A 27,031-nucleotide genomic window follows, 5' to 3' on the forward strand; every position below is an offset into this window, starting at 1 on the left:
GAAGATCGTAGCGCGCGTTGGCTGCAGCGGCGAGCGAAGCCAAGCCGGCAGCAATGTCGCTGCCGCTGCAGCCAACGCGCGCTACGATCTTCCGGGCGAGCCGGGCTCAGTGACGGAAGGCAGCCGCTTGGCCCGGGATGCTGGGCCGAGAGGAGCCGGGCTTGATCCGCTGAGCCTGGCTGGCCCGGAAGATCGTAGCGCGCGTTGGCTGCAGCGGTGGCGACATTGCTGCCGGCTTGGCTTCGCTCACCGCTGCAGCCAACGCGCGCTACGATCTTCCGGGCCAGCCAGGCTCAGCGGATCAATCCCGGCTCCTCTCGGCCCAGCATCCCGGGCCAAGCGGCTGCCTTCCGTCACTGAGCCTGGCTCGCCCGGAAGATCGTAGCGCGCGTTGGCTGCAGCGGCGAGCGAAGCCAAGCCGGCAGCAATGTCGCTGCCGCTGCAGCCAATGCGCGCTACGATCTTCCGGGCGAGCCAGGCTCAGTCACGGAAGGCAGCTGCTTGGCCCGGGATGCTGGGCCGAAAGGAGCCGGGCTTGAAGATCGCAGCGCGCGTTGGCTGCGGTGGCGAGGGCTTGCAATGGAGGGTAGAGGAAGCGGCCATGGGAGGGCGAGCTGCCTCAGGGAGGAGGATCGGGCGGGACCAGGTGGGGGCTGGAATTTCTCCGCTGGGAAGAAGCGGCCAGGGCGAAGGGCGGGCGAGCGGCGAAGGGCGGGCGAGCGGGTGCTGGGGAGGGCTTCTCGCCCTCCCGCCAGCAAGAGGGGGAGCGAACGGCGTGGGCAGGCGAAGGGCGGGCGAGCGGCAGCGAGGAGTTTGCGTGGGCGGTGGGGAAACTCCTCGCTGACGCCAGCAAGAGGGGGAAGACCCAGGGAAGCCGCCCAGCAGCTGATCTCCCGGTTGCCATCTACGCATGCGTGCCCATAGAAAAAAACGGGCACGCATGCGTAGATGGTATTTTGACTTCCGGGTTGAAAAATCGCGAAGTACCCTGTTCGCAATGGTCGGGGACGCAATAAACGGGGGATCACTGTATATATATATACACACACACACACACACACATATATATATACACATAAATACACACACATATAGTAAAATATATATGAAGGTTATACTCATATATATATATATATATTTGTTTTCGTATATGTCACATGTTTTTTTTTTGTTTTTTGCTGAATTTGAAAATTAAGGGAGACTAGGATAGATCTATTTCGGCCTTATTTTGGCCTCATCCGCTAGCCATACCCACTGGGACTTGAACCTGCAACTTTTGCCTTGTAAGGCAGATAATTATCCTCTAGGCTACAGTATCCAATCCCTTCAGCTCTGCACCAGGGAATGGTTACATATTTTTGTGTCGTATCACCCTGGTGTATTGAAGGAACATCACAGCTCCTTATTTGCCTCTCGGCCCAACCCAGGGATATATATATATATATATATATATATATATATATATATATATATTCTCGTAAATTTTCACGGGTATATGTATGTAGATTGTTCTGAGTTCGGGTTTTGCCCTGTGTAATATTTTGCATGTCTATGCGACGTTTCGGTGAAATCACATTCACCATCATCAGGCTGAAGTTCCAAGCTTCATGTTGTTGTAAAATGGAATGTTTGCAACTGTAATTTCTTCCTAGTATATAGTGTGTGGGTGGAGATTTGGTTTGAATGTAGCAAATACATTGGGTGATTATGTTTTAGTGATCTGATTGGTTGGTGTAATCATAATTATTAGAAGGATTGACATGGTGATTTTTATGAAGTGTTTTTTGTTTAAGGCTGGTTTTCAAATTTCAAAATTCCAAAATCATAATTATTAGAAGGATTGACATGGTGATTTTTATGAAGTGTTTTTTTTGTTTAAGGTTGGTTTCCAAATTTCTGGTAGGTGGGATGTGTCATCTCTTTTATTTATGCAAAGGGGGCTCCTCTCAATTTCTATGGCTTCCAGAGCAATTCTTCTATATAAATTCTCTGTTTTGTGAAGTAATTTAGTTTTTTCAAAGTCAATTTCGTGCCCTGTTTTTTTAATGTGCTGGACAAGGGAGGAAGTCTTTTCTTCTTTTTTAACTGCATTCACATGTTCTGCAATGCGTTGGCTCACTCTTCGGTTGGTTTGTCCAATGTATGTGGCCCAACCCAGGATCAAATCCCAGTAAGGAAGGGTGTGGCTAGCTGATGAGGCCAGAACAAGGCCGAAATGGGACCATCCTAGTCTCCCTTAATTTTAAAATTCCAGCTAAAAAAACATTTGACACATACAGAATATAGTTGTTGGCTATAAATAAATTAACTGCCTTGGCCCTGGGTTGGGCCTAGAGGCAAAAAGGAGCTGTGACGTTCCTTGAAATATACCAGGGTGATCCGACATAAAAAAACATATAGCCCCTCCCTGGTACACAGCTGGAAGGGATCTGATCTGATAGCACCTCTGCTAAGTCTCTGCCTTACAAGGCAGAGTCCACAGGATCAAATCCCAGTAAGGAAGGGTGTGGCTAGCTGATGAGGCCAGAACAAGGCTGAAATGGGACCATCCTAGTCTCCCTTAATTTTAAAATTCCAGCTAAAAAAACATTTGACACATACAGAATATAGTTGTCGGCTATAAATAAATTAACTGCCTTGAAGTGGCCCTGGGTTGGGCCTAGAGGCAAAAAGGAGCTGTGACGTTCCTTGAAATATACCAGAGTGATCCAACATAAAAAAACATATTTTATATATATATATATATGTAGATTGTTCTGAGTTCGGGTTTTGCCCTGTGTAATATTTTGCATGTCTATGCGACGTTTCGGTGAAATCACATTCACCATCATCAGGCTGAAGTTTTAAGCTTCGTGTTGCTGTGTTCCATGTTTACAGCAACACGAAGCTTAAAACTTCAGCCTGATGATGGTGAATGTGATTTCACCGAAACGTCGCATAGACATGCAAAATATTACACAGGGCAAAACCCGAACTCAGAACAATCTACATACATATACCCGTGAAAATCTACGAAAACACACACACACACACACACACACACACACATATATATATATACCCACTAAAACCCTCATTGTGTATTGGACAAAATAATAAATAAATAAATAAATAAATACATACATACATGCATACATGCATACATGCATACATACATATTCAGAAATATAATGCTATGCTATTTCCTGTTTAGAAACAGTGCTACCATTTCTGGGATAATAGTAATGACTTGAATGTTAAATTCACTATTGGCCTTAAACAAATAATTAACATTTCCCTTGTGAATCATGTCAGGGCTACACTTTATACAATCATATTTCATAGATAGATTGATTACATTTCCAGGCACACTAATAATCTATCAAGTATAGTATGTATATGAAGTTTAAATCTTGTAGTTACTGGAATTATTCATTTACTCTTTAAAAAGCGAAAGCATTAAAAATAGGCAGAGTTTGTTCTTTTGGTAATATTTATGTTAGGAAGATACTGCAATGAAAATTTACTGGATTGGCATATTGTAGTTTGTCAATATTTTGGAAGAAATTCAAAGTTGTATATATTGCTTTCCCCAAAACATGCCCTTTGAACAAGCAAATAATTGGTAGTTGCAGTTTTTTGGACAAACTTTTAAAATATTTTAATCCATTGGAGAGATAATTATTTATACAAAAGTGCAGAGTTCTGTTAATAGAATCTGTTATACTGTGGATAAATGTTTAGTCCAAATAAATTCCCCAAATTAATTTGTGAATTTAATCATATCATAGAATGTGCAATCCAGACTATTATTTTAAATAATTTTATTGTGCTAAACTAATAACCCAAATGTACCATATTTTTTGGAGTATAAGACGCACTGGAATATAAGACATATCTTAGTAAATGGGGAGGAAAATAGGGTGGGTGGGAAATCTGCTTACCAGATATTCATCTGGTTAGTGTCTTTAGTCTGGTCAGTTTCTGCACATTATTTTATCTCCTGGTTGGGACTTTAAAAAAACCTTATTCAGAAAGAGTAACAGTGAAAGAGCTTGCACATGGGTAAGAGCTCGGAACATTGTTAGTACCTGGTTAGGGCTGGAAAGAAAAATTCTGAGCAAGTAGACCAATGAAAAAAACCTGCAAAGACTTAGGGCTTGGAAAACATTCTTCCCAGAGAGTAACAGTGAAAGAGCTTGCAATCTGCTAAGAGCTGGGAAGCTCATTAGCACCGAGTTAAGGCTGGTGGGAGAAGCTTTGGGGGAGAAGGGGGGAAGCTACATTCAGAGTATAAGATGCACCCAAATTTTCAGCCTCTTTTAGGGAGGAAAAGGATGCATCTTATACTCTGAAAAATACGGTAAGTATATACAACATTGAATTATGAATATAGTCATTCTTTGTCAAGTGGACCAGGTGAAATTGAAGCCTTATTTGAAAAGAGACCATCACAACAACATATATCATAGGGGGAAAATGTGCTATTTCTAATGAAATAAAAATGAAGATGATTGAAGGTGAGAAAACAGAGCTCTCTGTTTTCTCACCTTCAATCATCTTCATTTTTATTTCATTAGAAAAAGCACATTTTTTCTATCATATATGTTGATTTTTGTGATGGTTTCTTTTCAGATAAGGCTGAAAAAATCAGTCAAGTGGACACCTGGTCCACTTGACAAAGAATGACCCAATAATATTAATTAAAGAATATTAGATTCAATCTTAATAACAATTAAAAAGAGGAGGAAAAGGGAAAAAGCCAGGCCTGGAAAATTAAATTATAAACAAAACCATTTCCCAAATTTTGATTAGATTGTTCAGAATTCTTTTTTCCTTATCCTATTACCCAAATAAGCAGAAATCAACTATTGATATATACAGGTAGTCCTTGATTTACAATAAATTTTGCTTAGTGACCCTTCTGTCAGGCCAAAGTCATAATTTTGAGTTAGAGACTTTGACCTGCCACAAATAGAAAAGTACTGTGGGAATTGGGGAGGGGTGGTTGCATAAGAGGGAAAGATACTAGCCACAACAATTCTTTGCAGAGATTCAATATAATGCTTTGTTCAGCACCAGCCAGGAGTACAGGGGAGGATTGTGGACATTGGGAGAACCGGAGTGGTCCATGTGATGAACTTGTAGATGTGGGGACGAGGGATGAACCTTAACCTGGGTGAAGAACTGTAGTAAAAGTTAGTATCAGGTTGACTACAGTTTGTAACCAACATGTCTCTATTAATAAATTAGAACTTGGAAGAAGGCAAAGGTTGGACTCTGATTTATTTCTCTGGTGTTATGGGAACATTGATACATTCAAAGTTAATACATCAACACTGAAAAAAGTTACTTATGGCCATTTTTCACACTTATAATCATTGCAACATCCCCATGTTCACATTATTTTCATTCAGGTGCTTGACAGCTGACTCACATTTATGACTTTTGCAGTGTCTTAGAATCATGTAATTATCTTTGGCAAATTTCTGACAATAAAAACCAATGGGGGAAACCAGATTCAATTAACAACCGTGTTACTAATTTAACAAATGTGGCGAGAAAAGTCGTAAAACGGGACAAAGGTCACGTAACAAATTGTTGCAAACCAAACAGCATAAATTTAGGGCTCAATTGTGATTGTAAGTTGAGGATAGCCTATATTTGATAGGTAATAATAGCTTTGTGTATCAATGTATCAATAATACATTGTTGCAAATCAAATGTATATTTTCCTTCTACAGTTGGGTAATTATTCTTTTAGTCAACCCCTTTCTCTGAATAGTCCATACTTCTTAGTAGATCAATAAATTCCATATAATAGCAGTAGCATCTTTACACCAAGCAGTTGATCCAAAGTCATATTAACAATTCTGTTCTCATCAAATGTTACAATAATCAGAGAAGACCAAATCACATGAGTTAAAATTCTAATTCACAAACTGTACTTCTAACAGTTTGATAGTAATCCACCCTTATTAGAAACATAGACATAGAAACATAGAAGACTGACGGCAGAAAAAGACCTCATGATCCATCTAGTCTGCCCTTTTCTATTTTCTGTATTTTATCTTAGGATGGATATACGGTATGTTTATCCCAGGCATATTTAAATTCAGTTACTGTGGATTTATCTACCACGTCTGCTGGAAGTTTGTTCCAAGGATCTACTACTCCTTCAGTAAAATAATATTTTCTCATGTTGCTTTTGATCTTTCCCCCAACTAACTTCAGATTGTGTCCCCTTGTTCTTATGTTCACTTTCCTATTAAAAACACTTCCCTCCTGGGCCTTATTTAACCCTTTAATATATTTAAATGTTTCGATCATGTCCCCCCTTTTCCTTCTGTTCTCCAGACTATACAGATTGAGTTCATTAAGTCTTTCCTAATACGTTTTATGCTTAAGACCTTCCACCATTCTTGTAGCCCGTCTTTGGACCCGTTCAATTTTGTCAATATCTTTTTGTAGGTGAGGTCTCCAGAACTGAACACAGTATTCCAAATGTGGTCTCACCAGCACTCTATATAGCGGGATTATAATCTCCTTCTTCCTGCTTGTTATACCTCTAGCTATGCAGCCAAGCATCCTACTTGCTTTTCATACCGCCTGACTGCACTGTTCATCCTGAATATTAAATATTCATTAAGGTGTACAGCAGAGTTCCCCAAAGTTTCCAGCTCTGTGTACCGGCGGGGTGGGGAAGGGAGCGGATCGTTTGCGCACATGTATGCTCAGGCAAATGGAGTACACATGCTCGCACAAGTCAGGATGCGCATACCTTCCATTTCCACGGCCCAGTTGCAAGCCCCTCATGTTGAAGATCCCTGATGTAAAACATATACAAAGCTAAATTTATGATTGTATTACCTTCATTTAAAGTAGTAGTAAATTATTGTACATCATTTAAAGTACTTCGTCATTTACCAAAACAGGACATTGAGTCTTACTATGCTCCAGAAGTTGCATGCACTTACTATTAATTTTATTTACTTATAAAAGGTGTTACTGATTTAGGAATCACACTCCATTCTTAACTTCTATTATTTAGAAGTAACATAGACTCTAAACTAAAGAAACAGAGTGACAGTTTTGCTTGCCACATTTGTTAAGTGAATCGCTGCTGTTGTTAAATTAGTCAAACGGTTGTTAAGTAAAACTGACGTCAACATTGTAGTTGCTTTATTAGAAAGTCACAAAAGGTAATCGCATGAGTCCAGGACTCAGCAACCGTCATAAATATGATCAGTTGCCAAACTTCTGATGTTTGATCACCATGAGAATGCTGTAGAGGTTGTAAGTGTGAAAAACAGCCATAAGTCACTTTTTTCAGTGCCATTGTAAACTCTTCAGACTCATTAAATAGTTGCAAGTCAAGGAATTCCTGTACTTTTTGTTTTATATTGACTGGACACTGACCTTAATAAACAATAAACCTCTTCACAAAATCTTTTAAAACAGACCTGTAATTACTCTTTTAAAAAATATTAGCAAGTTGCTTTATGCAAATTCAGAGGTAAACCGCCACAGTTTTTTATTCTCATGAATATTGGGTTCCAAATGATCTGAAAGGTATGTATTTGAAGTATGTTCTGACTATACATTTGGAGATTTTGTTGATGCCAAGAAAGTTGTTAAATTTTCAGTTCTTTTCCTGAATTCCAAGTTATGTGAGCCTTAAATCATAAATCCCTCCCATAAATTCACATAACACGGCAGAAATTACAGGTAGTCTTCGATTTACAACAGTTTGTTTAGTGGCCGTTTAAAGTTATATCTTCACTGAAAAAAGACTCTTAGAGTAGGTGAGGGGGAAATGAAGGAGAAGCTAAGGGGATGAGATGAATCTGATGTACAGTATCAGCTACCTTAATCCTATTTCCTCTTCCAATATCCATGGTCTCTTAGTCCTGAAAAGAATCTGTTCTTGTTGTTGGTAAAGTTACCGTATGTTTGTAAAGAATAAATTCTTACATCTCTCTCTTGCCCCATCAGATAGAATTTCTTGATTTAAAAATTAAATTGTAACTCTTGTTAAAAAGGTATCAACGGGCATTTTCCTGTCATCATTTAGAAATAAGAAAAAGTGAAAACTGGCCAGTTGATTAGCCAAGAAGCCAACCTGACTGGCTACTTGCCATATTTGTTTCCTAGAAGGAGTTTTCTCAGAGAATGCTGGCTGTTTTTGTATCTATTGGTAGAAAGTTGATGGAACTCTTTGTTATACTTTTCTGCATTTCAAATGTAAATTTATAATATTTTTTGTGCAAGTTGCCTAAATGCTTAGTTTAAGCTGCAAACCAAATTAAATCATTAGATGTATATGGATACATGGTATCATCCTTAAGAAATTGGTTCTTTGATTCTACAGGAACATTTCAAAAATTTCCTTTAATATTATTTCTTATTGCCAGAGCAGTAGCTATGCCATTTCATCAGTTCATTATTATTTGTTTTTAATGGGCATTAGTTCATTATTATTTGTTTTTAATGGACATTGCTTAATATATGAAAATGCTTTTCTAAAACGAAAATGGAAGAAATAATTTTTGATTCAAAAATGTTTCCTTGTTAAATATAAAAGCACAATTTAAACCATGCATTTAATTAAGGTATACAATTATAGTTATATACTGTTTAATGAAGATGCATTAAAGCATAATAAATACTACAGTTTAATGTTTTAGCATAGAATATATATTAAATCATTAATTCTTTCAATTTCTTAAATAATTTTTTAAAAAATATCACCTAAGTGAAATGTCAGTAAATTTGTAACAAACCCCTTCTTCTTTTTAAGCCTTGCTTTTTTTTCTTTTTTCTTTTTTTTTTAGCACACTCTCTTGAGTATTTCACTTGTGCTGGCGTTCAGGAAAGCACTGTAATTTCTGATAGGAAAAGGTGATCATGAACATACATGCCTTGTTACTATTTAAATTATGCAGATCTTGATGCTGTGAAAATTTGTGCTTGATGACGCCAAGGCAGCTGCACGTTGTTAGCATTGTAGGCTGTCAGATGATCATGTGGGATCCTTGCAGTATGCAACATTCAATAGGATTGAAAAGGGCTTTTGATGCAAGGCATAGCTTCTGAATATATTCGTGCCTTTTAGCTCCTTACTACGGCAAAGCAAGCTCCCTTTAAATTTTAAAATGCTGCCTCATTTTTCTTCTGGTTGGTTTCATTTTGGCTTCACTAGAAGATGCCTCTGGTACATCTACGACTGAGGAGTTTATTAACGCTACTGTTGTTCAGTTCACTTTCTTTTCTGTTAGGCTCCTAGCTAGCACACAAGTGACATGATCACACATTTGTTCAGCCACCACCATGCATGGTTTCTTCCTCAGCCTTCCCTGCATTGTTCCCTCCGTTAAGTTGCACTGTCATGTTCTCCTTTGCTATTAAGCCTTGTTTCTGTCTCTTTCCTTCTTCTGTTGTTTGCCATGACATTTTTCCCATGTTTGGTTACCGCACTATTATTTGATTAACGGGCTGTGAGGATGATGAACTTGCACACTGGAGGAGCAGCTACAACCGTGGTGATGAAGGGATATAATAACGGTCGCTATCCTCGGAATTCTCTCTACAGTGACTGCATTATAGAAGAAAAGGCAGTGGTCCTGCAGAAAAAGGACAATGAAGGATTTGGGTTTGTGCTCAGAGGGGCTAAAGGTATGTGGATTTATTCTTCTTTCTTGTATCTGTGTGATTGGGGGAGTGCTTGTGTGAAAAATGGCATGCATTTCTGAAAATAAACAGGCATTATTCCTTATGCCTTTGGTTGCTAGACAACAGTGTTCTCTCTGTGCAGTAGAGTGCCAATATGGATTTACTGGTTTCTGATCGAGCAGTTTTGAGAGAGAGAGAGAGGGAGAGAGTGTGTGTGTGAAAGAAATAATTGATTTGTGGAATAATTCAGGGGAGAAGTTGCTTAAATATTTAGCATGCTTGAAACCATCCTTGCTGGGGGAAAATAATCAAATGCTTCATTGTAAAGAGTTATTCCACTAAAATAATGTGCTAGTTGAAGGGGCATATTGACTTTTTCTCCTCTTGAAATGGATTTGCAGCTTAGTCAAAATACAACTACTGAATCTTTAGGAGGAAATTCAGGTCATTTTTGTATTTTCATAAGCTGCAGGCATATCAGATGGCCTTTTAGTATGTGTGCTGTTTAAAAACTGCTTGTGTCTAAATATACAATTTTTTTTCCTATGTAAAATCTATTTGCATAGATTTATACAGCAAATATAATTATCTGTGATCTGTTTTACTCTTATGGCAAATTTTATAAGTGGTGGTATATCCCAGTGTCTGTTATAAAACTCTCTCCCCCTCCCCCAGTTAATAAATGGGCTGTTCCTTAGACTGCTGTCTTCAAGGAAAGGCTATACCATATGTACTTTATGGAGGAATCTCCACACCCTTATGTAGGAATAGCACTTTCCTCACTAGAGTGTGGCAAATACCTATTGGGTCCCCCTAGCTATGTAACAGATTAACTCTCCTGGCCAAACATACGTTTTTGGTGGGGTCGTCTGGAAACCCAGTGACTTCATCACTGTGTCGATCAGCTGGCGCTGAGCTATCTATGCAGCAAATAGAGCTCCCTCACTATACATCTTAATTTCACATGGAGTGAGTTCTTCAGACTAAAAATTCAATGCCCATTGAAAACATATACTTCAAACTGTACTAACGTTTGTCCAAAGATGATTTACCTTTATCAAAACTGTATATGACAAACATAAAGCATGTATGTGAAACTCATACAGAATACGTATCTAATGTACAGTTATAGGATCGTCCTGTTGGATTTAATGGCTTTATACCATACCAAGTGTTAACTAGATAATTATCTGTTTTTGAATACTTGAAATTATTGATACACTTGTATGAGGATTTAAAATACTATTTTCAGATGTATGCTGTGTGTTATCAAATTCATGGCTTTATGTTTATTAGCAGTTAAATTCAGAGCTTTATTTGTTTAATTATTAAACCCAAGCATTTATTAATATGCAAGAAAATAGAAAGAGAGACAGACAGAAAGAAACAGGTGATGGATGGATGGATGGATGGATGGATGGATGGATGGATGGATGGATAGAGGATAGATAGAGGATAGATAGATAGATTCATAGATAGATAGATAGATAGATAGATAGATAGATAGATAGATAGATAGATAGATAGATAGATGATAGATAGATAGATGTGGAGTGTTTTACTTAAAGGCTTTCTGGCCTTGTAACAGGCAATATTTTATGAAATACAATTGCATGTTTTGAAAGTTTATTCAAATATGTCATTTATTATTCCTAAAGCTGATACACCAATTGAAGAATTCACACCAACGCCAGCCTTCCCTGCTTTGCAGTACCTGGAATCAGTTGATGAAGGAGGGGTAGCATGGCAAGCTGGCTTGAGAACAGGAGACTTTTTGATAGAGGTAGGAAAATATGGTTAATTATTCTGGCGGGGATGAAAAATGTTATCCTGGTTTAGGGAAACTGGTCTTTCTGTCTGTTGGCAGCAAGGCCTACAGGTAGTCCTCATCTTATAACCATTCGTTTAGTGACTGTTCAAAGCTACAGTTCAAAATGATTTACAACCAATCCTCACACAACCAAAACGGCATCCCTGTGGTCATATGATCAAATTTGAGTGCTTGGCAACCAGCATGTATTTACAATAGTTGCAAAGTCCTGGGCTCATAGGATCATCACTTGCAACTTTCCCAACCATCTTCTGTCGAGTCAAGTCAATGGGGGAAGATGGATTTGCTTAATGATCTCATGATTAATTTAACAACTGCATTGATTCGCTTAACAACTATCACAGAAAAAAGATCATAAACCTGGCCACAACTTATTTATTAACTGCCTTGCTTTAACAACAGAAATCCTGGTTTCCACTGTGATCATAAATTGAGGACTATCTGAAATTAGCTGTTTAATGCCATTACTTTTTTGCATATTTGTTTGAATTGTCTTATTTTTAAATCTTGTTTTTTTAAAATATTAATACAAGTTGCATCATTATAAATGTGTAAAATTCTAGACCTTGGTATGTCCAACCTTGGCAACTTTAAGACCTGTGATTGACTGAGGAATTCTGGGAGTTGAAGTCCACAAGTCTTAAAGTTGGCAAGGAACACCCATGTTCTAGATAATACATTGTTTTTTAGGCGAGAAGCCTCCATGAGAGTGTCTGTTAGATTAATTCTTTCTTTACTTTGGATAAATTTAATTTTAAGAAGAAATGAGTTGATTCTTGTGTATAATACTGTGTCTAAAAATGAGTTATCATTATTAGATTTATTGTTCACATGCATAGCAGCAAGTAAGAACCATTTGGTGTAAATGTAGTAATTCCATCTTTTGTTAGCAGAAACTCCAATATTTTCCCCTTGATATCATTGGAAAAATTTGTATATTCATTTTAATGACAGATATCCTGGGGTTTGATTGATTGTTAATCACTTGAAAGAGAAAAATATATCAAAATATTAGGCATCAGGGAGTAAATGTATAAACATGTTTCACAAAAAGGGAGAAGGATTTTGTTGGATATCTGATTTCAAATGTTTATTTTCAAATATAATTTCCAAATTTAAGGTCTTGTTTTTCTTACATTTTGTGCATGTGACACCTGGATTAAGATACCTGAAGATTTTTGCCTATACTCTCAGTGGTAAACCAGACTTCAGAAATAGAAACTCAGATCTTTCTGATATCTTAACATTATGTTTGGGCATTTATATTTACATTTAGCTAATTTATTTTCCTGGTTATATATTGCAGTATATATTGGAATAAAATGCATTGGATGTTGGTCTTTCTGTTGGTATAATCTCTGAATATTTGTCTTTAGATATTTTGCATAGTATTAATTTGTAGGTTGATTTTCATACATATTTCGAGAGTTGGGAAATTCTTGGATGGATATTAAAATTTAAACTTCAACCTGAAGGACATTTCAATGTTTATTCATTGTTCATAATGCAGTAACTATACGCAGAATATACGCAAAAGATTCATCTATGGTGGTCTTAATTTAGACCTGGGTAGGCAGACCTGAAAAATGAACATGGCCTATACAATTTTAAGAATTTGTTCTGTGAAGAACAAATATTTAAGGTATTTTGGGGCATCCTGAGGTTTCAGAATGAGTTTATCATGAATGCATAGATTGCTGCTCAAAAAACACAATCTCCAAACCTCTTTCTACTGTGAAAGATGTTAAATGTGGTTTTGGGTACTGGCCAATGCCACAAACTGTAAGTGTATGCCAGCATTGCAGTGATACCTCTCTAGGGTTGTTAAAAGATATAGAGGAATAATTTTCAAGGGTTAGTGTTCAGTAAAATGCAGAATGATAAACTTGGAATATACAAGTTTTAGGAAAGTATATTGGGTTTTGGATAGGATAAGAGATTTTCTAGAAACTTAATTCAAACTTTTGGTTATGCATATCCATATGTCTTTTCAGCTGTACAAATATTTTTGGGAATGTTTTTATCTTTCAGCTGCTGTCTTGAGATACAGTTCTGTATAAACTTTATTTCCACTTTAGTTTGTACACATGTAGCAAGTAAACAAGTAAACTATGAGCTTGGAGAACAAGGTTTCAATGCTTGCATGTTATTTGGAAGTACAGTAAAGCTTATTAGAAACAATAGCTTTTAAATAAATTTGAATAGAATTGTAATGTATTCAGAAATCTGTGAAACAAATGTTTCCTTTCAGATGGAATATCTGCATTGTACAGTGGGCAGAGTAATAAATTATTATAATTTGGGAATTGGACAACACATTTAGCACAACACAAGTAACTGAAAGTAATAAAATTGAAGGCTGTTGTAAGGAGGAAGAAGAGTACTAGATATGCTATTTATCAAAATAATAAAGACAGGGTTAAAAACCAGGTAAAGAAGAAAGAAGAAAAAGAAATGGAAACTGTCCCATATGAGCATAGGCATAGTCAGGAAATATATCTCAGATATTATTGTCTGTGAAGATTTTCAGTACAAGTTCCTACATCTCAAAATACAGAATACTACATCACATTATTTTGTAACATTTAACCAAAGAAATTCTTTTTCTCATTTAAAAATGCTATTTATTTAATGTTTGGTCAGTTTTCATTTATTTTGGACATCATCTTTAAGAGTCATGGTAAAAGTATATTTCTATTTATGTAATAGGACCTCTTATTTCTCTTCCCCAACACCCCCAAATCACCATTGCATTGCATCCTATCAGCTATGGATGACCCTCTAATCTTTTACAACAATTATCTGGAGAAAAAGGAAACTCTGTTACAAAGTATCATACCAGTAGTAATATACACTGCTCAAAAAAAATAAAGGGAACACTTAAACAATACAATATAACTCCAAGTAAGGAACACTTAAACAATACAATATAAATCAAATTTCTGTGAAATCAAACTGTCCACTTAGGAAGCAATACTGATTGACAATCAATTTCACATGCTGTTTGTTGTGCACATTCAAACTTTGTACAGAACAAAATATTCAATGAGAATATTTCATTCATTCAGATCTAGGGGGTATTATTTGAGTGTTCCCTTTATTTTTTTTAGCAGTATACAGTATATAGATAGAAGGTAAAAGGTAGAAGAAGAGGAGGAGGAGAAGGTTGGTTACTTTTGGATACAGCCCAAGATATTAACACTTTTGTCCAGTACATAGTTCAGTTTTTCTATTAAAATCCGTTATTTTTAAAGATTGCTAGCATAAACAATTTAAAAATAAGCGGGTATACTACCATTTTTCAGAATTCTGCAAAGATTAGCCACTTCAGCCATTTTTAATAAGAAAATACCAAAAAAAATTGGCTGAGTCAGTCTGTCTTTGGCAGTGGAAAAAACAACAGCATCAACTGGCACTCTATTTTGTAAGCAAAGCCTGCCCCACATAATTATTATTTGATTGACAAATAATCAAATTGCCTGCACTTTTAATTACCACAATTCTAAATTATAACATAGGAATCATGAACATTATGTTTTAAATACATTTGTTAATGAGGAATAGTTTTCTGAATTCACACTTTTTCTGCTAGTATGTATTTAAAGAAGTTACTTGGATTTTTTTGTTAATTGCATACATATTTCATTTGAACAACAATTAATTGCAGTAAGAACACTAAGTAAGGTTCACATGTTCTTTTCACTGCTGTGAAATTGGATTGTGATAATTTTGGCAGTGACTGGCCTTAATGCTTGTTGCCAAGTGATAGAAAATCCTCAGTGACTCAGATATTTATAATATTATATGCTTGCCCTCAACCTCAGGAATGTAGCTAGAGTGCTATTATTGTAAAGGAAAAGTAAACTTTTTAATAATGTCTTACTGTGTTGTTTCATACAGGTTATTAATGCTTGCTTTGGATCTTTTGTTTAAATACATTTTAAACAAAAACAGAATAATTTCCATTTATGATTTTATAAATGCATTATAAAGGTTTACTTCAAATTATTCTTCCTAAAGTTTGTTTCCTGATTCAGAAATGAAGTTTAAAAACATGAAAATATAAAAATAAATCATAGAAGTTGGTGTTCAACCATTCAATTAGAACAGCACCAAAAACATAATGAAAACTTTAAAAGTCTGTGAGTCTTTAGAGAGAGAGAGTATTCAGATATTATAAAGTTTACGAGGTAGATGCCATTTAAACTTCTCTGGGAAGGATGAGTCACTTGTCTGGAACTTCTAGCAGTAGCATTTAGACTTATATACTGCTTTACAGCCCTCTCTAAACAGTTTACAGAGTCAGCATATTGGCCCCAATCTGGGTCCACATTTTACTGAGCTCAGAAGAATGGAAGACTAAGTCAACCTTGAGCCATTCAGAATCAAACTCTTGCAGTGAACAGTGAGTTAGCCTGCAGTACTGCATTCTAGCCACTGTGCCACCATGAGTCCTGCCTATTTTTAAAAAGCTTCCTTTCCCAAATACTACATCAGTTATAGGTTCCTATCAGTGCGCCTCGGTGTTCCGTTCCAGTAGGAGCCCACTGGTTGCATAATTGAACATATGATGGCTTTGCCGGGTGGTGGACACTGCCATCTTAAAAAATATATATATATTTTGCATTTTTGGCTTTCGGCTCAGGCGCAGAAGTAAAATTGTCCCTCTGCACATGTGCAGAGACCCGAAATAGCATGAGAGGACACAAGAGAATGTGTGCGTAACGTGTGCGCGGTCACGATGCACACCGGTAGCTTAAAGTAAGTGGAACCTGCCCCTGAACCATATCATTCATGCGCACAAGAAGCCGACTGTGTCTTGTTGACCAGCAGAGTGAAGTGGCTCCTTTCTGACATTCTTACTAGTTGGTTCATGCTTAATGATGGTTGTATGCTTAATGTGGCAATCATTGTCTAACTATATATTTATAGTGAAAGTGTACCCTTAATTACGAGTATTGTTTTTTAATAGACCATTTTTGCAGGGTCAGACAGTCAAACTTCCAAATATATACAAATAATTTGTTAAAGCATGTTCAACATATTTATTCCTTCTCTTGTATCAATTCTGCTACTTTAGATGCATGATAGTACAGTATTCTGGTAGTAGATAGTATTTGAATTGTGTGCTTTTTCAAAAAAGCTTACTGACACCATTAGCCTATTTACTTCCAAGAGCCAAACTGCTATCTATATCAATCCCTCGCTACTTCGCGGTTCATCTTTTGAGGATTCGCTACTTCACGGGTTTTCAAAGGGGACTTAAATCCATTAAATCCATTGAAAATTTTAAATCCATTAAAAATTCATAAAATTCGTCTACAGTACTACTCTACTTTATTAAAGTAACTGGTAGGATATCACATATAGTTCCAGTTGAGAAATATTATAGAACGACTGTTTAATGCAAAGGGTGAGTTTTAAAAGTCCAAAAGTTCATTAAATACATTAAAAAATATCTTTCCTCTACTTCACAGAAATTCGTTTTTCATGGGTGGTCTTAAAACGCATCCCCCGCGCTGTATACATTTTTAAAAAATCCTTAAAAATAATTCTTATCATATCTGGATTAATTTTTTAATTTTTTTAAATTGAGAAGTTTTTATCATTTGTCTTTTGTATAGAAATGATTGGCTTTGGGAGGAAAAAATAAAAAAGCAATTAAAATATCATTTTGTCCCTTCATTTCTCATTGTACTGCATAGAAAGGAAGAATAAAAAGTAATAAACAATAAAGATGAAGATTAATTTTAAAAACTACATAACAAGTAGCTAATATATTCTTCAACTGTGCCTACTGGGTAAAATAAAATAAAATAAAACGAATGGGACATAAACAGTCTTGGATTCTTTGACCATGCTGTCTAGGCCCTGGAGCAGTGATGGCAAACCTATGGCACGGGTGCCACAGGTGGCACATGGAGCCATATCTGCTGGCACACAAGCCATTGCTCTAGCTCAGCTCCAAGCTGCATGTGTGTGTCAGCCAGCTGATTTGTGGCTCATAGAGAATGGGAGAATGTTTTTGGCTTCCAGAGAGCCTCCAGGGGGTGAGGGAGGGAAAGGTGTTTTTCAGGGAAGCCTTTGGAGCCTGGGGAGGAAAAAACACAAGCCTACCATAAGTTGGGAAACAGGCCATTTCTGGCCTCCAGAGGGCCTAAGGAGGGGTGTGGAAAGTTGTTTTTGCCCTCCCCAGGCATTGAATTATGGGTGTTGGCACTTGTGCATGCACGATAGTGCACACGCATGCTCTTTTGGCACCCAAGGAAAAAAAGGTTTGCCATCACTGCCCTAGAGTTTTCATGCCACTACAGGGAGGTGGATCATAGAAACATAGAAACATAGAAGTCTGACGGCAGAAAAAGACCTCATGGTCCATCTAGTCTGCCCTTATACTATTTCCTGTATTTTATCTTAGGATGGATATATGTTTATCCCAGGCAAATTCAGTTACTGTGGATTTATCTACCACGTCTGCTGGAAGTTTGTTCCAAGGATCTACTACTCTTTCAGTAAAATAATATTTTCTCATGTTGCTTTTGATCTTTCCCCCAACTAACTTCAGATTGTGTCCCCTTGTTCTTGTGTTCACTTTCCTATTAAAAACACTTCCCTCCTGGACCTTATTTAACCCTTTAATATATTTAAATGTTTCAATCATGTCCCCCCTTTTCCTTCTGTCCTCCAGACTATACAGATTGAGTTCATTAAGTCTTTCCTGATACGTTTTATGCTTAAGACCTTCCACCATTCTTGTAGCCCGTCTTTGCACCCATTCAATTTTGTCAATATCTTTTTGTAGGTGAGGTCTCCAGAACTGAACACAGTACAGTGATCCCTCGAGTTTCGCGATCTCGATTATTGCGAAACGCTATATCGCGAGTTTTCAACCCGGAAGTAAACTCCACCATCTGCGCATGCGTGCCCTTCCACGCATGCGTAGATGGTGGAGTTTCCCCGCCGGGCAGAGGCTTCCCTGGGTCTTCCCCCTCTTGCCCCGGTAAGACAGCGGCGGCGCGAGCAACGGCGTGGGCGGGCGGGCGGCACGCGCGCGGGAAACCCCACCTCCGCCTCCCAGCTGGGAAGCGGAGCCGACAACAGCGTGGGCGGGCGGGCGACTCGCGCGAGCCTGGGGACACCCTTGCTCTGCTTCCCAGCGCGCGCGCGTTGCTGGGGAAAGCGCGCGCGCTTGGGGACACCTCACCTCCGCCTCCCAGCTGGGAAGCGGAGCCGGCAACAGCGTGGGTGGGCGGGCGACTCGCGCGAGCCTGGGGACACCCTTGCTCTGCTTCCCAGCGCGCGCGCGTTGCTGGGGAAAGCGCGCGCGCTTGGGGACACCTCACCTCCGCCTCCCAGCTGGGAAGCGGAGCCGGCAACAGCGTGGGTGGGCGGGCGACTCGCGCGAGCCTGGGGACACCCTTGCTCTGCTTCCCAGCGCGCGCGCGTTGCTGGGGAAAGCGCGCGCGCTTGGGGAAACCTCACCTCCGCCTCCCAGCTGGGAAGCGGAGCCGGCAACAGCGTGGGAGGGCGGGCGGCGGCGCGCGAGCCTGGGGACACCCTAGCTCTGCGCGCGTTGCTGGGGAAAGCCCGTGCGCGCGGGAAACCTCACCTCCGCCTCCCAGCTGGGAAGCGGAGCCGGCAACAGCGTGGGTGGGCGGGCGGCGGCGCGCGAGCCTGGGGACACCCTAGCTCTGCGCGCGTTGCTGGGGAAAGCCCGTGCGCGCGGGAAACCTCACCTCCGCCTCCCAGCTGGGAAGCGGAGCCGGCAACAGCGTGGGCGGGCGGGCAGCGGCGCGCGAGCCTGGGGACACCCTAGCTCTGCGCGCGTTGCTGGGGAAAGCCCGTGCGCGCGGGAAACCTCACCTCCGCCTCCCAGCTGGGAAGCGGAGCCGGCAACAGCGTGGGTGGGCGGGCGGCGGCGCGCGAGCCTGGGGACACCCTAGCTCTGCGCGCGTTGCTGGGGAAAGCCCGTGCGCGCGGGAAACCTCACCTCCGCCTCCCAGCTGGGAAGCGGAGCCGGCAACAGCGTGGGTGGGCGGGCGGCGGCGCGCGAGCCTGGGGACACCCTAGCTCTGCGCGCGTTGCTGGGGAAAGCCCGTGCGTGCGGGAAACCTCACCTCCGCCTCCCAGCTGGGAAGCGGAGCCGGCAACAGCGTGGGCGGGCGGGCAGCGGCGCGCGAGCCTGGGGACACCCTAGCTCTGCGCGCGTTGCTGGGGAAAGCCCGTGCGCGCGGGAAACCTCACCTCCGCCTCCCAGCTGGGAAGCGGAGCCGGCAACAGCGTGGGCGGGCGGGCAGCGGCGCGCGAGCCTGGGGACACCCTAGCTCTGCGCGCGTTGCTGGGGAAAGCCCGTGCGCGCGGGAAACCTCACCTCCGCCTCCCAGCTGGGAAGCGGAGCCGTCAACAGCGTGGGCGGGCGGGCAGCGCGCGCGAGCCTGGGCGCGAGCAACGGGGTGGGCGGGCGAAGGGCGGGCGGCAGTGGAAGCAAAAACACCATCTGCGCACGCGCAGATGGTGTTTTTACTTCCGCACCGCTACTTCGCTAAAAATCGATCATCGCGTGGGTTCCTGGAACGGAACCCTCGCGATGATCGAGGGTTCACTGTATTCCAAATGTGGTCTCACCAGCATTCTATATAGCGGGATCATAATCTCCTTCTTCCTGCTTGTTATACCTCTGGCTATGCAGCCAAGCATCCTACTTGCTTTCCCTACCGCCTGACTGCACTGTTCACCCATTTTGAGACTGTCAGAAATCACTACCCCTAAATCCTTTTCTTCTGAAGTATTTGCTAACACAGAACTGCCAATACAATACTCAGATTGAGGATTCCTTTTCCCCAAGTGCAGTATTTTACATTTGGAAACATTAAACGTCAGTTTCCATTGCTTTGACCATTTATCTAGTAAAGCTAAATCATTTACCATATTACAGACGCCTCCAGGAATATCAACCCTATTGCACACTTTAGAGTCATCGGCAAATAGGCAAACCTTCCCTACCAAACCTTCCCCTATGTCACTCACAAACATATTAAAAAGAATAGGACCCAGAACAGACCCTTGTGGCACACCGCTTGTAACCTGACTCTGCTCAGAATACTCGCCATTAACAATAACTCTCTGATGGCTACGCTTCAGCCAGCTGCAAATCCATTGAACTATCCAGGGATTAAGTCCAATCTTCACTAATTTATCTATCAGCTCTTTATGTGGAACCGTATCAAAGGCTTTGCTGAAGTCCAGGTAGGCAATATCCACAGCACCACCTTCATCCAACACCTTTGTGATATAGTCAAAGAAATCAATGAGATTAGTCTGACATGATTTGCCTTCAGTAAAGCCATGCTGATTTGGGTCCAATAAGTTATTGTTTTTTAGGTGCTGATTTATCCTCTTTTTGAGTAGAGTCTCCATCATTTTAACTACAACTGATGTCAAGCTAACTGGCCTGTAGTTACCAGCTTCTTCTCTACTGCCCTTCTTGTGGATAGGCACAACACTGGCCATTCTCCAATCCTCAGGAACTTCTCCTGTTAACAAGGATTGGTTAAACAAATCAGTCAGGGGGGTAGCAATGACAGATCTGAGTTCTTTAAGAATTCTGGGGTGAATGCCATCTGGACCCATTGCCTTATTTATCTTTAATCGTTCAAGTTCTTCTAAGACATCGGCTTCTAAGATCACTGGAGCTGAATCCATACAGCTGGAAGCAATGCTATATCCCTCTATAGTATTATTTTGTAAGGTGTCTTTTGAGAAAACTGAACAGAAGTAGCTATTGAAATGGTCAGCGATCTCCTTATTCCCATTAATGCATGTATTATTCCCTGTACTAAGCTTCGTGATGCCGCAGTTTTTCTTCTTCTTATCACTAATATATCTGAAGAAGGTTTTATCCCCCTTCTTTACAGATTTGGCAATTTCTTCCTCTTTTGAGGCTTTAGCAGCATATATTATCTGTTTCGCTTCCTTCTGTCTCATTTTATACACCTCCCTATCAGCTATACTTCCAGACTCTTTATACCTCCTATAAGCAGCCTTTTTTTCATTGACTATAGCCCTTACATCATTGCTAAACCATAGCGGTTTCTTCTTCCTTTTATCTTTAGTTATTTGTCTTACATACAGTCCAGTGGCTTTTAAGATGGCCTTTTTAATACAGTCCACTGGGTGCTCACTCCTGCCATTTTATCCCTCTCCATCCCAGGTCAGCAATCAGCCCATCCCAGGTAACAGCAATCCAAGGCATTAGCAATGGCATTTATATACCTCTTCACAATCCTTTCTAAGCAGTTTAAAGAGTCAGTATATTGCCCCCAACAATCTTGCCCACCTCAGAAGGACGGAAGGCTAAGTCAACCTTGAACGTGGTGAGATTCAAACCGCCAAATTGCAGTCAGTTAGCCAAAATAGCCTGTAGTATTGCATTCTTAACCACTACACCATCTGATGAACCCAATGTGGTTTCAGAGGCAGCTTGGGTTTCCCCCAAAACTGCTATGCAGCTCTGCAGAAGCTCTTGATTCAGCTAGGAATATGCAGATATGGAATGTGGACCATATCACATCTGTGTGGACTCAGTGTACATGGAACTCCTAGAGCCGTGATGACAAACCTATGGCACGTGTACCACAGATGGCACGCGGACCCATATCGGCAAGATGTTGCCCTATGTCAGCTCTAGTGCACATGTGCATACTGGCCAGTTGTTTTTCGGCTTTGGGGAAAGCCGTTTCACCCTCCGGATGCTTCAGGGAAGCTTCTCTGAAGGCCCAGAGTGCAAAAAACCCACCCAACGGACAAACCAGAAGTTCAGAAAATGCACTTCTATTTGCCTGTTGTGCTGTTTTTTTGCACTCCAGAGGATTCAGAGAAGCTTCCTGAAGGACCCCAGAGTACAAAAACATCACAACTGGCAAACCAGAAGTGTGTTTTCTGAAACTGTTGTGTGGTTTTTTGCCCTCTAGGTCTTCAGGAAGCTTCCCTGAACCCAATGGGCAAACCTGAAATCCATTTTTTTGAACTTCCAGTTTGCCCATTTTTTCATGTCCCAGGCTTCAGTGAAGCCTGGGCATATGCGTGGGGGCAGCACAGATGGGGTGTGGGCATGTGCAGGCATGCTAGCACACACATGTGCCCCCCTTTGGCACGCAAATTAAAAAAGGTTTGCCATCACTGTTCTAGAGCTTCATGCTTTACTAAATGGCTCAGAGAGACAATAAAAGTATTACTGAAGAAAGACAAAGATGGGGACTGAGCATAGATAAGAGTCTATACTAAGATTTAAGCTTGTAGTGATAAGGGTGGGAAAGTGTAATTACTTCTCCAACCTCAATGCATCTGTAAGTAGTAGACTAGTTACCCTGTACAGTGGTACCACTACTTAAGAATTTAATTCGTTTTGTGACCAGGTTCTCAAGTAGAAAGGTTCTTAAGTAGAAGCAATTTTTCCTATAGGAATCAATGTAAAAGCAAATAATGCATGCAAACCCATTAGGAAAGAAATAAAAGCTTGGAATTTGGATGGGAGGAGGAAGAAGAAGAAGAAGAAGAGGGGGACAGTTGCTGCCGAAGGAAGAAGGGGAGGGGAGGGGAATAAAAAAAATCTAAAACTTTAAGGCTTAAAAAAAAAGAGGGACTCTGAGGTGACGAGGAGGAGCACACGCCTCCCATACACTGCACCATAGAGAGAAATCCAGGGGGAATGGTAGGAAACTGGCCGGGCCTTCATGCCGTTCTCAAATTTCCTGGGAAATTTTTCTGGGCTTGGGTTCTTAAGTAGAAAATGGTTCTTAAGAAGAGGCAAAAAAATCTTGTACACCCGGTTCTTATCTAGAAAAGTTTTTAAGTAGAGGCGTTCTTAAGTAGAGGTACCACTGCAGAGGATATTGGGTACCTAGGTTCTTTCTGAGAACCTAGCAGGGTTGTTGTGAGAAATATTCACCTCATCTGTCAGATAAAATAATTCACCTGTGCTCACATTGGACTTTGGCTGGAGAGATGCCCTGAGCCTTGTTATCTGGAAAGAGTTTAAGACAATTGTTCTCAAGGAAATTGTCACAGTTCTTAGAGCTGTGAGCTTGTGTTATGGATGCCCCTCCTTCAAGAAGGTCTTCAAGAAGTGGCATGGTTGAATCCAAGGCTGATTAATACCTCTTTATGGAGGACACAATATTGTCTGCTCTGAAGGAAGAGGTAGGTCATCCTTTCTCAAAAGGGCATCCTTGAACCTCAGGGTATCAGACAAGTTTTGTCCATCCTTTAATCTTTTCTTTTTAGTGAAGGTTGTTGTAAGGATGGTTAGCATGCAGCTACAAAGAGCAGATTATAAAGTAGATTATCTAGACCCTTTTCAGGATACGAGACAGCACTGAAACATGCTAGTCCTCAAAACTTTCAGCAGCTCTCAATACTATGGAGCATGGTATTTTTCTGGACCAGCTCAAGAATTGGTAGTGGGAGTCACTGTATTGCAGTGGTTCTACTTCTTCTGTGGATAGTTGCAGTCAGTATTGGTAGCAGAGAAGAGATTGAGCCCTAAACTTCTGAAATGTGGATTACCTCAGGATTTGAGCTTTTCATTTCATCCACATCAAACTGCAGGGTGAGTCATCTGTTGGTATAGGGTGCAGTATCATCAGCATACTCAATTAAAAAGCCCTACCCCTAGTTACAAAGGTGATACCGTGGGATTGTTGGTCATGTGCCTAAAGGCTGTAAGGGTCTAGGTGGGGAGAAACTATCTACCTGATGGTGACAGTTAGACAACCCTGTTAGACAACCATCTAACTGACAACCCTGTCTGCTTGTGGTCATTTGAATGCAGAAAGCCACTATAACGGCTAAAACAGCAAAAGCAGATTTTCTAGTGATAGAAAATTGACTTCATTTGGACGAACTTTTCTCATTTATAGCCCTTAGTCTCTCAGAAAAGCTAGACTGTTAACAGGTGGAGAAATTCGCTAAATATAGTAAAATTACAGCTACGGTCCATTAAGTGTCCATAGTTTTATTATTTTTAGGCAGAAATATGATGAATTTGCAGCAATAAATTGTTTTACTACTGTGCATGTGCTAGACCAATTACTACACAAACACTACAAGCCTTAATAAATTCCTAAATCAAAGAAAATACAAAACTAGAATTTTTAACATCCAAGTCATACTGTATTTATTTTAATTTATTTTTATTTTTCAAATTTATAAGCCACCCCTCTCCTGACGGACTCGGGGCAGAGTACAACAATAAGATAAATACAAAAATAAAAAACCGTAGAATAAATCGATACAAAGTTTAAAACCCAATATTAAACAAACATACAACCATCAATATACTACTGGCCAGAACAGAATGTTATCGCTCAATGGCATAAATTATTTATTTGATTTTGGCACTACCTGATTCGATTGACTCTGGAATTGTACACAAGTAGAAATAAACATTACCTTGTATGAGGTATAATTGGGTATTCATGCAATCCCATTTAAACTATTACTTCTCTGGAAATATACAAGAAAAATATGCGTATATTTCTTAATCTACAAATCATATCTACTTTAGAGTAGTTATTAAGACACCAAGCTAGGGATTTGGTAACTGTTCTAGTCAAACCATAAACTCAAATTTGGCTGAATGACTCTGGGACAAACAGTCTCATCTGTAGGAAAAGAAAAACCACTTCTGAAAGTTTTACCAAGAAAATTTGTCCAGGAAAATGCCAGGAGTCAAGATTGATTGAAAGGCATAACTTCAAATTAATATAATCCCATCCATTTACTTCTATGGTGGGCAGCTTGGCTGTAATAAATATATAATTTATTTATATTTGTCCGTTCTGATGTATCATCTTCTTTTTTGGGTTATGGTTTGTGTCCAAGATGCACACTTTTTATGAGAAAACGTCTTCACTGAAATTTCTAAAATGTTGGCAAATTTTGCAGTGCTGCAATTGGTACAAGAAGTCAAGGGATTTCAATGTGTTCAATCCAGCAGACTCTGATTATTTGGGGAAATAGTACTATTTACTGTCTGTAATTATGTCATTAGACGATCCCTCAGTCTGTCAAAGATCTAGGAGTACTCATATCTAATGATCTAAGTGCCAAAGCCCACTGCAACAACATTGTCAAAAAAAGCATTAAGAGTTGTGAACCTAATCTTACTTAGCTTTTTCTCTATTATACTACTAACCAGGTAATATTACACTACTAACCATAGCAGACAAAACATGTGCCAGACCAATCTTTGAATGCAGCTCATCTGCCTGGAACCCACACTGCATATCAGACATTAATACAATAGAGTGTGTCCAGAGATACTTTATGAGAAGAGTCCTCCACTCCTTTGCTCACAACAGAATACCCTAAACCAGTGTTTCCCAACCTTTTTTGAGCCGCGGCACATTATTCATATTTTCAAAATCCTGGGGAACACTGAACCGGGGGGGGGGTGGCTAAAGAAAAGTTTTGACAAAAAAAAATCTTCCTCCATTTCGCTCTATTTCTCCCTCACTCTTTCTCTCTCTTCCTTCCTTCCCTTCTTTCTCTCTCTCCATCCCTCTTTCTTTCTTCCTCTCTTTTTTGCTCTCTTTCTCTCTCCCTCCTTCCCTCCCTATATGTCTTTCTCTATCCCTTGCTCTCTCTGCCTCTCTTGCTATCTCTCTTTCATTCTTTCTCTTTCTTTCTCTCTCTTTCTCTCTCTCTTGCTATCTCTTTCTCTCTCTCTCTGTCTCTCTTTCTCTGTCTCTCTTTCTCTCTCTCTTGCTAGCTCTATTTCTTTCTCTTTCTCTTTCTCTTTCTCTGTCTCTCTCTGTCTCTCTCTGCCTCTCTTGCTATGTCTCTCTTGCTCTCTCTCTCTTTCTCTCTCTTCCTCTGCGGAGGCCGGCGAAGGTTTTTCTTATTTTAAATGTTCCGGGTGGCAGGGGGATGTGGAGCCCGCACGCACACACCCCCGACATTCCAAATCCTGCCTCAGCTGTGAGAAGAAAAAAGCGCTCGGTGAAGGGACTGCATGCAAGAGGGGCCGGGCAGGCGTTAACAGCCCGATGAGAAGGACGAGAAGCCGCTGCAGCCACCCCCAATCCCCCCCTTCCCTTGGTACCTTCCAAAGGCCCCTGGAAAAAGGCAGGAGGTAGCAACGAGGCGCGAGGACAAGCAGGCAGCTTGGCGGAGGGGAAGCGCTGACGGGCTCTCCTTCCCCACCCCCGCGCTTCTCTCCCGCCCTGGCTTTTGCTTCGCCCGCAGATTTCCCCGCAGTTCAAAAGGAGGCAAGAGGTGGCCTGGATGAAATGGCGGGGAAATCATGGGGCGAAGCGAAAGCCAGGGCGGACTCGCAAAGGTGGGCTCAGGCTGCATGAGGAGAAAGAGGCGGAGGGAAAGAAGGCGACGGCAGCGGGACCTGCAGCTCGGTGGGCGTCTCCTCGTGGGATAGAATCCTCTCTTTCTCATGCTGCTCCCACCATGGCTGCGCGCAGCCCCTTTGCCCCTGGCAGAAGGTCGTCCTATGGCTGGTCTTGGGCTTTACGGTTGCTTCCTGGTTCCCTCTCC

The 27,031-nt window shown here is 40.7% G+C and overlaps 1 protein-coding gene across 5 annotated transcripts in view; it reads left to right on the forward strand.

Moving 5' to 3' along the window:
* Positions 1–27,031, forward strand: part of SHANK2 (SH3 and multiple ankyrin repeat domains 2) — a 460,235-nt gene that overhangs the window by 254,017 nt on the left and 179,187 nt on the right. For all 5 annotated transcript variants that reach the window (XM_070761430.1, XM_070761447.1, XM_070761457.1 and 2 more), the window contains 2 exons: positions 9,572–9,654; positions 11,310–11,434. In XM_070761430.1, coding sequence (XP_070617531.1) covers positions 9,572–9,654; positions 11,310–11,434 — 208 coding nt within the window. The remainder of the gene's footprint in view (positions 1–9,571; positions 9,655–11,309; positions 11,435–27,031) is intronic.

This window comes from Erythrolamprus reginae, chromosome 1 (assembly GCF_031021105.1).
Source record: "Erythrolamprus reginae isolate rEryReg1 chromosome 1, rEryReg1.hap1, whole genome shotgun sequence".
In the NCBI taxonomy this organism is placed as follows: Eukaryota; Metazoa; Chordata; class Lepidosauria; order Squamata; family Dipsadidae; genus Erythrolamprus; species Erythrolamprus reginae.